The sequence below is a fragment of the Callorhinchus milii genome, unplaced genomic scaffold (assembly GCF_018977255.1).
Source record: "Callorhinchus milii isolate IMCB2004 unplaced genomic scaffold, IMCB_Cmil_1.0 Scaffold1, whole genome shotgun sequence".
In the NCBI taxonomy this organism is placed as follows: domain Eukaryota; kingdom Metazoa; phylum Chordata; class Chondrichthyes; order Chimaeriformes; family Callorhinchidae; genus Callorhinchus; species Callorhinchus milii.
In genome coordinates this window covers 75,185,965-75,197,730 of record NW_024704742.1, presented here as the reverse complement: position 1 = coordinate 75,197,730, position 11,766 = coordinate 75,185,965, and the positions used below count along the sequence as shown (strand labels likewise).

Here is an 11,766-nt window from a genome sequence, read left to right as displayed (position 1 = left end):
GGTGAGGGGAGGGAAGGGAGGGAGCGAGGATGGGGTAGAGAGTCGAGAGGGGAGCTGAAGGCACGGTTAAAGAGAACATATCAAGTAAATTTAACCTGTGCAGCATTGTTAACAAGAAGTCGTGCCGAGGCACTCCCAGATTTTGGGACTCCCTCACTTCCTAAATCACATCAGCGATTGACCCAATTACATCTATGATTGGTCCTGTCATTATTTATTCTTTTCCTTTTCATTGACTGCAAAGCCAATATATAAAGCTGAGTTTCCAGCCAAAGTAAAATACTTTTGAATGAAAAAATTCTCTTGCCTCTAACAGTAGCAGTTGATAGAAAGACACTGAAAAATAAATGATTAATTTCTAAATTGTAAATGAATAAAAGAAAGTAGGCAGTAAGTTGTAAAATTAAGGCTAAAATTAAAAATAGGATGTAGAGAGAATAGAGAAAGATAAAGCGTTGACACAGTGAGCAAAGATAAAGGTTTATAGAGGCTTTATTATGAATTTAACTTTTTTTTGTGGTATGAGATTTTATATTAAAGTAATACAGCTAATCCTTATGTTTGAGTTACTTTATTGCTGTAATGTTAGCAGAAAATGTACACAACCAGTCAACCAAGAGATAGGAGTCTCTGTAGACCTGTTGGCAGTGTGAGGGTTAATTTGGTCCAGTTTCATCAGCTGTTAGATAACAGTAGCACAGAGAATAGTGATTAAAAGATTTAAATGGACACACATATCTAACTTAATCTTGGGTCTGATTATTTCATTGTACTACTCTTTATTCAGCTGCATGTCAAAACTACACACAAACCGATTACAAAAATAATTTTAGTTCAATAAACAAATACTACACAAACCTTCTGGCCCTAACTGAATAGGCCAGTACCTGCTACTAACCCACATGTAGCAACAAGTGACTTAAGCTAAAAGCAAGATTAAAAAGAAGTTCCAGTATAACATGCAACTTGCATCATAACTTGAACTGCAACATGCATCCATAGTTTATACACACTGCAAGAAAAGGACACCTCGGGCCGGTTAAAATCACTAGTCTGAATCTTCTACTCCAACATAACAGTTACCAGTTATCCAAAATAACATGCTTGGTAACTTATTTTAGTGAGATGCAAGAAATTAAATCAAAGAGATCACACAAATAAATCCAATTAAAAATATATTAAACAATAACATGGGTGCTTTGGTTTTATTTCTCTAATTAGTACAATTATTAAGAAATATTAAGGTATTTTCTTTTAATTATTTTTTTATGCTCATCAAATGTTAAGGATATGAGGAATGAAGACATCTGTTACCAAAAATCTAGCATAATTTACTCCTTGGATACAGATGCAGTGAAATGCCCTCTCTGCCCCCAAATGTGTTTTAACTCAGCATTCCTCCTTGCAGCTATGCATCATTTCCAATACCTATACCATTCCGTGTTGCCTCATTTAATTGCTAATTTAGTGTTGATTTGCAGGCAAATTTCAGATTAACCTGTGAACCACAACCCACTAGAAACTGGGTTGAGACTTCAAACTCATTTAACATTGGACCCTCTCAGTTGGGAGAGAGAGACTTTCATTCTATCCATTGAGGTTAAATTGGAACATGAATTTCAGAGGAAGTCACCCACTCCCTGTGTATTTTAACAATTTGTCACAGAGGTAAGTAATTAAGTAGGCACAGTAAATGGTCTTCAAAGTGCTTTCACAATGGACTTGTACATATATAATGAAGCAACATTTATAGAACAGTAACATTGGCTACTGATGTAATCTGAAGTCTCATGAGGCCATGTGTTTAAGAACAGCTTGCTCTGTAATGGCAAGATAGTAGATATGGAATTTTGGAAGGATGATACCAAATGGGCAAAGGGACTTCTTTATCCAATCCTTTCTCATGTTCTGTAAAGCTCAGATTACACCATTGGATTCTGTTGGCTGTAATGCACCTCTGCCCAAACAGAACCCATGATTAAAAAATAGTTATGGGAAGTACAGGCCAAGGTGCTGACATTGTGTGAATATAAGAACTTATTGATACCAGAGCCTCGGATGTATTCACAAACACCCCATCTCCAACGGGCAGACCTAGTCATTTACCTATAACTGTACTCAGTCAGGCCACCAGTGTTTTGAGGAAACCGAATAACATTGTAGCTGCCAAATTCTGTCAGTTTGTATAAATACATCAAAGGGTTGCTTTTTTTTACTGGATTTAACTACTTACAACAAAAAAGGTTATATTGTTTACTACAGGTCATGCTCATTATTTACACAATTACAACTCTAGGTTATTGCTTCATTCCCTCTTTCATATTGAGTTTTCTCGAACATTAGTCACAACCCTCAATGCAACATAATGATTGTCCAGTTCTATTCATTGCATGTTACAAGCTTCNTTTTTTTATATACAGTTCACCCTTAATACCAATACACAATTTTGACATGAAAACAAAACAGCTCCAAAGATACAAAATCCACTACTAGGAAAAACAAAGAAACCATTGGAATGGAACTTGCTCCTTGTGTCAGGAATCCATGCAGCAACATTCTCTGTTCATGAGGCAAATCACACTTCATGGGGTTGGATGAGGTGTAGAATCACTCCTAAAAGAACCATCTGAATGCCTCTCCTCCACCAGGGATTATTACCTTCTGTAAAAGTAAATGGAAGAAAAAGAAACAATATTAATTAGCACTGTATGAAGGCAAAAGAAACCCAATGAAAGTCATACTAAAAACTGTTTTAGATTGGTGCTTTTCAAGTCTCATTTTACCCCTTCTTGTTTTTCTCTATTTCCTAATTGTAGGCCTAAAATGACCACATAAGATAACAGTGTGCATTTATATAATTCCCTTTACGTAGGATAAGGTCTTGGAGTGCTTCACAAGTGCTTTGTGTTGAACAACGAGCAAGGGAAGGTAACTATAGGCAAGAGTAAAGAGGTGGGTTTTCTAGGTGGGATTTAAAGATGGAGGGGACTGGAAGAAGGGGTAGAGGGGGTGATGTTCCAGAGGGTGGGGCATCATTTCTGAAAGCTCCGCTGCCATGGTAAAAGCAGAGATGGTGGCGGACGTGCAGAGGAGTGGAAAAGTTGAAGACCACAGGTAGGGAGTGCTAGAACATGAAGTGATATATATTTGAGGCTGAGCACCTTGAAATCATCCTTTGGGAGATAGGGAGATGGTGTAGCCTAGTGAGGACTGGGGAGGTGAGCATTCAGAATTTGGTGCAAGTGAGAATGTGAGTGATGGAGGTTTGTATGAGCTGGAGCTGGCTCATGATGGAAGTCGTGAGACTGGAGAGGAATGTGTTTCAGAAACCGAGTCAGGGAGTTACAGAAGCATCAATGAGGTTTTAGCAGTGTTCTGCGTGAGACAGGTATAGAGGTGGGTGATGTGGTGATAATGAAGAAAAGCAGTCTTGGACAGAGACCGAATGTTAGAAAGAGGAAAATTAAACAGAATGCAGTTCTAAAATAGGACCAGCTTTCACATGAAGACTAAATTTAAGAATTTTCAATTAATCTTCAAAATCTTACAATTTAGGGAAAATAGGCTTATTGACTAAGACTATGATGATTTTTAGGCCTCGTAAGATGCATTGGCTTATAATCTTGCTGGGCAATGTTGCCAGTGTCTGTATGGACACTGTCTGAATTCCAGTACAGCCTCAGTCATGACCATCTGGACCCAGAAGCTTGGCCTTCACCAGGTGTCAGCCTGGTTCCATTGGTAGCACTCTTCTCTTTGATCCAGAATGTTATGGATTCAAGCCCTACAATGGGACTTTGAACTTGGTAGGTTGACACTGGAATGCAGTACTGGGGGTGTGCTGCATTGTTTGAGATGCCGTCCTTCAGACGAGATGTTAAACTGAGGTCACGTTAGCCTGTTCAAATGGACATTAAAAATCCTGTGTCACTATTCAAAAAGAGTTTATCCCAGGGTCCTGGCCAACAATCCCCCACATAAAATTAGTCATTCACTTCATAGCTGTCTGTGGGACATTGCTGCACTGCATTTGCCTACAGATACACAATCACTTTGCTTTACAGAAGTCCTGTGAAACAATTTGAGGCATCTCAAGCTCGTGATAAGATGCTTTACCAAATCTGAGGATTATGATATTATTGTCATCTATACATTACTCCAGCTTCTCTCATTGGCATCCATTTCCCAGTGAAGTCAGCATTTATTTATGGCCAACATGTCAAGGCAGCAGTTATCATTGCACTGAAGTTGTTGAAACTGCCTCAGAATCTCACTGTGGTAGTATCTTCTAATTGGCCCTGGTACCACCATCAAATATTGACCATTCCAGAGCCTAGCACCAGAGTGCGTGATGGAGTAATCGCTGGAGTTTAACCAGCTAAAACCACATAGATTGCCATTGATATTCCTGATTTCCTGCTGCTTGGCTAGCTTGGACTACTCGCTCTGTTAGGGCTTTGGCTTGCAGGATTAACAGGAGCTGAGTGATCCATTGGGGGATGATCCCCTGCCCCTGGACTACCTGGACAGTCACAGAAGGCTGGCCGGATTCCGACATTCTGTTACCAAGCATGTGACCTTGGAGCCAGACCAACTCCAAGGAGACCCCACTTACCTCTCCCGCCCCCACACCCCCCTCTCCCACCCCACCCCCAGGAGGATAGTCACAGGTTGGTCATTCAACATCAAACAAGCGTGGGTTCAGGCCTCACTAGGTGGAGGCAGGTACCTTTGAGCTTCTTGGTGGGCAACACAGCTCAGCATGAAATGTGTGAGAGCATTGCCACCATCTTTCTTAAAGTGACAACACTTTGGAGATACTAGTGCTACTGAATACTGCCCATAAAAGTAAAATGTCACCCTGCAAACAATTCTAACAATTCTCTTGACATTGTCAGTTTGTCTCTCTCTTGTCTCAGAGTCAGAAGGGAGTGGGTTCAAGCACGATCTCACAACTTTGAATTCACAGTGTAATTTGGTACTCCAGATCTGCATCACCAGTGCTAATATTATTTCTTCTTGAAGTTGATTTCTTATCCTCCTTTCTCTGATCTGTGCGCTTTACACTGGTACACACGAAACTTATTTGCCCATAAAATATACAATCCATTCACTTTACCATATATTCTGTGAAGCTCTTGGAGACATCTCGAAGACGTGATAAGGTGCTATATTAAATGCAAAGATTATTATATTATTATCTATTTCCCTGTCACTCACCCCTGCTTGTCACCTGTACTTTGGCTTCTTAAATACCTGGGTGACCGTATTTCAATACAGCCAGTGACCATGTTTCACACAGTAATAAATCTCACTGCCAGACCTGCATCTCTTCTACTCATTTGCAAAATAAACCTTCTCTTTGACGCTTCTCTATTTTTGGTTTGATTTTACTTTATTTTCAAATATGTCTTTATTCAGTCAATATTTTTAAACATTCCAAGTTTAATGCATAACATTTGGCTGAGAAATCGGGGTTAACAACTGGTTCTGAGTTGTTCTGTTCTGAGCTCCTCCTTTTCCACCCACCTCACCATCTGCCAGCTCATTTATCAAGCAGTTTCCCTCCCTTGATATGTTAGTGACATATTGCAAACTGCCGCTTTCCAGCCCCTGCAGTATGGAATCACTGCTGTGTTAAACTCCCTGCTGTTCAGTGAACAACTGCAGTGTGAATCTAAATATAGCTTCAACCTAGAAGTGCAAAAAACATACATCTGTTAGACTGGCCTCTAATGTGACACTTGAGGGTCCAAAGTAATACCCAGGACATTTGTACTTGTATTTCAAAACAATCTCACAATTCAGAAAAAAAAGTTCAGATGAATCTGTATTTGGGCTTCAATTTATCCGTTTATTTGAGCTTCCATTAGAAATTATTGATCTTAGCACTCTTTAGAGTTAAGGTAATAAATTCAACCACCTTTCTAGACATTAAAAGCACAGACGCACTGCCCTTCGTGGGTTATGTGTACTCTCCTGGCAGTAGTAGTACAGCTGAAGGACTTTCTGATAATAGCAGCTCATCAATCTGCCCCAACCCAAATCCCCTCTTTCCACAGGCCACAGTGACAGCAATCATGCCCCACGTGTCTCAGCAGCTTGGAGTTTCCCAGGCATTTACTGTACAACTTGTGATCATTCCAGCAGAGATGTAAAGATAAATTCCCAAAATGAAGTTAAAAAGTGCCTGTGACATTTTGTAAATTATTTTACTTTCCTGTCACAAAAGATCAGATCAGTCTATTTGATCTCATTCTTACAGAATACTCACCCTGCCACCTTCCCATGATAGCATCAAACTGCTACCAGGTGCCACACACAAAATTATCCATAAATGTAAAATATGACCTAAGACAAATATTGTTAGAGGAAGACTAAGTGGAGAGGATAGAAGGAATTTCTTCAATCAGAGACTTACCAGCAAGATAATTACTTTGAAACTAATTATCACATGTCGTTCTCAAAACTAAATCATAAATAAATTGGTTCATTCACTTCATGTCTATGATGGGCAACACTATTGTGGGCAAATAGACTGCTGCCTTTCACCTACAAAATACATAGTTACTACAGTGAAGAAGTTAGAACCATTAGTGGGCGGGCCTTCAGCCACTCTGCCCCCAGCCGTTGGAACTCCATCCCGGAGTCCCTCCACCTCCCTCCCTCCCTTGCCTCCTTCAAGACCTGTCTCAAGGCCCTCTGTTTTGACGGTGCCATTGGTCACCCTTCTGCCCCCCTGCTCTCCATCCTCCCCGATCCTGACCCCCAGCTCGGGTCTGAAACACTGATTGTCCTGCGCCTTGGGACGTCCTCCCGATGTGAAAGACTCTATACAAATGTCATTTTATTGTTGTTGTTGAAGAACTTTGAGACATCCTCTCAACTTGAAAATACTATATCGAATGTAATACAATATAATTTACATGTATGTTGAGTCTTTCACGTTGCAAAGACATCTGAAAGCACTTTACACAGTTATAATTATAGTATTATAAATATAGCATACGTTATCATTAAGGGATATGAGAGATAGAGAGCTGGAAAGTAGAATTAATAAAAAAAACCTTAAAAAAGTATCAGTGACAAGCTGTGTTGTAAAGGTCTTCCCACCATACTGAAGACAGAAGTCTTTTGAATAATAATTATAATCCTTGCATTTGATACAGCACCTTATATGCTGTCAAGACATCTCAAAGCGCTTCACAAGATATATTATATTTTATGGGTGAAACGCAGGAGTCAGTTGTGCACAGCAATGTCCCACAACTAGCCAGGGAGCAAGTGACCAATTTTATTTGGGGGATTTATTGGCCAGGACATTGGGAAATGCACCCTTCTCTTTTCGAATGGTGCCATGAAATCTTTAATGTCCACCTGAACAAGCATATGGGACCTCGGTTTAACTTCTCATCTGAAGGACAGTACCTCCTACAATGTAGCACTGCATTGGAGTATCAGCTTAGACTATGTGATTCCAAGTCCGACTTAGAGGCAAGAATGCTATCACTGAGCCAGGGTGACACTGAATAACTGGTGAGGAAGCTCTGAAGCTTGGGACTATAACATCTTCCATGACACCAAAATCTACTTGTCCTCCTCCAGCTGTGACTCCAAATCTGCTCATGTCCTGTCAGCTTGTTTGACAGACATCAAGGCCTAGATGAGCACAAATTTCCTGCAGCTGAATGTCGGCAAGACATAAGCCATATTCATTGGCTCCCGTCAACATTTTCTCTCCTGCAGGTCTGAACTCCTCAATCTCCCTGGGCTCTCCCTCAGACTCAATGAACCTGTGTGCAATTTAGGTATCAGGTTCAATCCCCAGTTTTCCTTTCTGTCCCACATTCCGTTCCCTGACCAGGACCACTATTTTCCACCTCCATCACATTGCCCGCTTCCATCCGTATCTCACAACAAAAGCAGCCAAAACCCTCGTCCATACCTTCGGCACTTTGCAGCTGAACTATTCTAATGCCCTCCTCGCTGATCTCCCCAGCTCCACAATACACAAAATACAACTAATTCATAACTCTGCCACTTGGATTCCCACTTCACAAAATTCCATATCCCCATCACACCAGTCCTTGCCAGGCTCAAATTTACTGAACGGATCGATTTCAATAATCTCCCACTCGTTTTCAAATCCTTTCATGCCCTTGCACCTCCCTACATGTGAGTGGGATCACAGCTGACCAGATGGCTTCCTGCGTGGTGCACACATGCACAAGAGGCAAGCTAGATCTCTTTCAGCTTCTCCGTTGGCAACTCAATCTATGTAGTCAATTCCTCAAAAAGACTTACCCTTTCTGAACCCATGTTGGCTGTCAATGATTGATTAGTTTTTACAAAGGTAATCATCCACTTGTTTTCTGATGATTCACTCCATATTTTTTATTATTATTGAGATCAGGCAAATAGGTCTATAACAACAACAACAAAATTACATTTGTATAGCACCTTTTTTTCACAATGGTTTCCAAGCCAACCTCCTCATCCACCTCTCCTCACTTATCCACCTCCACGTGACTACACTCTCCTGGTTTTTCCTACTTGACCCACCACATTCACTGTGTCTCTTCTAATGGTTTCTCCTCTTGCCCTCATGCACTCAGCAGCAGGGTACTTCAAGGATCTATCTTCAGTCCCCTTTTTCTCATTTGCATACTTCCTCTTTGTAACATTGTTTACAGTCATGGGATTAACTTCCACAATCTACGTTTTCTCACCTCCAGTTCTTACTTTCCAATTTCCTGAGTTTATCCCTCAAATTCACCAAACCAGTGCGTAGCTTAGGCGTTTGGTTCAATCCTCAGCTATCCTTCCAATGAAGCCCTTCAAGATGTGCGAGGAGATTATGGACTTCTTTTCATCTGAAATACATAACATCCGCCAGGCAGCCTCATCCACCTGCCTCTTGTCACCCACCACCACGCCCTGTCTGTCCCCCCTCACCCTCCCCATCATCTACTCCTACCACCACCCACATCCTACATTCCTTCCTCCCCATCTCTCCCTTCTCCCTCTCACCCACCATCACCTCCATGAAACCCACCACCTGCTGCCTCCCCACCAATTTGCTGGTCAACCAGCTCCCCCTCCTCTTCCCACTACTGGCTGACGTCATCAATCTCTCTCCTCCGGATTAGTCCCTGCCCCCCTCAAAACTGCTGTCATCACCCCCCTTCTCAAAAAACCTTCCCTAGATCTCTCAAAACCCAGCCACTACCATTCTACTTCTAACCTGCCCTTCCTCACAAAAGTCCTAAAACGCGTTGTTGCCAATCAACTTCGCGCACACCTCTCCTCCCACTCCCTCTTCGAATCACTCCAGTCCGGTTTCCGCCCTGCCCACAGTACAGAGACTGCGCTTGTGAAAGTCACAAATGACATGCTCTCTATCTGTGACCAGGGCTCCCTCTGCCTCCTTGCCCTCCTGGACCTCTCCATGGCGTTCGACACAGTCGATCACGCCATCCTCCTCCACCGCCTTTCCTCCATCATCCACCTCAGTGGGACCGCACTCGCCTGGTTCGAGTCCTACCTCACAAACCGCCAGCAGTACATCTGCACAAACAGCTTCTCCTCCCTCTCTCACCCGATCACCTGTGAGGTACCCTAAGGATCCATTCTTGGCCCCCTCCTCTTTCTGATCTATATGCTGCCTCTTGGGGATGTCGTCCGCAGACATGGGGTACATTTCCACATGTACGCGGATGCACCCAACTCTATTTTTCCACCTCCCTTTGCGAACCCCAGTCCCCTGATGTTCTGTCAGCCTGCCTGTCAGATCGCAGGGGCTGGATGAGCACAAATTTCCTTCAGCTGAACGTTGACAAGACAGAAGCCATAGTCTTTGGCTCTCGTCAATATCTAAAATCTTATGGCTCTCACCTCCTCCACCTACCCGACCTCCCCCTAAAACTCTCCGAACCCGTACGCAACCTAGGCATTAGGTTCGACCCCCAATTCCTCCCCCACATCTGGTCCCTCACCAGCACTGCTTTCTTCCATCTCTGACGCATCGCTCGTCTCCGCCAATACCTCACTCCGAAAGCCGCTCAAACCCTGGTCCATGCCTTTGTCACCTCTCGGCTGGACTATTCTAATGCCCTCCTCGCCGGTCTCCCCTCCATTACCATCCATGAAATCCAGATTATTCAAAACTCTGCCGCCCGCATTCTCACCCGCACCAAACTCCACTCCCCGATCACCCCAGTCCTTGCCAGACTGCACTGGCTGCCTGTCCCACAGAGGATCGACTTCAAGATCCTCACCCTTGTACTGTACCCTCCACTCCTCTGCACCCCCCTACCTCTCTGACCTCCTCTTTCCTCAAAACAGTATCCATTGCCTTCATTCCTCCGGGTCTGGCCTTCTCCTCATCCCCCGAGTCCTCCATTCCACCCTCAACGGCCATGCCTTCAGCCACTATGCCCCGAGGCTCTGGAACTCCCTTCCTCACTCCCTTCACCTTGCTCCCTCTCTTCATATTTTCAGGTCTCTGCTGAAGACCTTTCTTTTCAACCGCGCCTTTGGTCACCTTTCTTCCCCTCCCCCTGGCTCGACCCTGGGATCCGTTACTGTGAAGCGCTCTGAGACGCAGTACGACGTGGAGGGCACTATATAAATCCAAGTTGTTGTTGTTGTTAATCATACATTCATTATACATGGACAAGTTGTTGCTAATTGAAATTGCATACTTACTGAAGTAAGAAAAACACCGTGATAAGTATTTTTAATGTCATGGAGTAAACGTCTTGCTCAGTGTCCGTATGTTTAATGATTGTATTTTTTTTCTGCTGAAATGTACATGGCATTAACCTTGTACCGAAAATGGAATAGATCCAGCCGGGGTAGAATATTTCATAAATTGCTAAGTATAATAATTACTCAGATCTTCAGTGATGCAGTGCTTCTCGAGAGCACAGAGGTAAAGGTATGCAGTTGTTCTTTGTAGACGATATGTGGAGAACACTCCTACCTATATGCAGGATTTTATTGGCACGTTATAGGTCAAATGAAGGGAATGGGCCAAATAGATCATCCTTACACTGTGCAAGTACATGTTGTCTCTTGATAGTACCCGTGCTAATGGAGACAAAGCCATTTTTCACTGTTGTCAGTGCAATTCTTTTCTCCATCCATCAATGAATCTTTGTGTGGGCATGTGCATTAGTCTTGCCAAAAGGAAATAGCCGAAGCTTTAGCACATACTGATTAACTTTCCAAACAATGTAGGTGGGTAACACCAGCTCAAAGAATTTACCTGGTGTGCAATCTGGGTTTTGTGATCACTGCTGCCAAGTTACTCATAGTCATAACAATATCAGGTAAACATACTATGGGTCAACTCGAAACACCACTGGAGTCAACCGGCTATATTGTAACTAGATTTAATATTGTTGCACACACATTAACACATATATAATTTTTAAATGGTTCTTTCCTAATTTGTTAAATTAATAATTTAATCCCGTAAAAAGTGAAAACACAGCTATTTGCAATGAACCCGAGTGAGAATTGCAATGTTTCTTAATAGATAGGATGTAATAATTAACACATTGTATCTGTTATGAAACACCACAATTTGTAATCTATTGCTAAAGACTGTCTGTGGGTATGACCACACCTTTCCCCAACCTTAGTACAATGATTGGGCCCAATACGGGTTTTAAAATTTCGGCACTACCATTTTTGTTCCCGCTAACAACCACTGTCATTGCCGACCGATCAGTCTGAGGCAAGCTGGTATCCCATGAAATG

At 42.5% G+C, this 11,766-nt stretch overlaps 1 protein-coding gene across 1 annotated transcript in view; it reads right to left on the bottom strand.

The window, feature by feature from the left end:
* Positions 1-555: 555 nt before the first annotated feature.
* LOC103177732 (CXXC-type zinc finger protein 4) overlaps positions 556-11,766 on the bottom strand; it is a 35,114-nt gene continuing 23,903 nt past the window's right edge. The window contains exon 2 of the mRNA XM_007892046.2: positions 556-2,661. Within this exon, the coding sequence (XP_007890237.1) occupies positions 2,614-2,661 (48 nt within the window). The 3' untranslated portion in view covers positions 556-2,613. The remainder of the gene's footprint in view (positions 2,662-11,766) is intronic.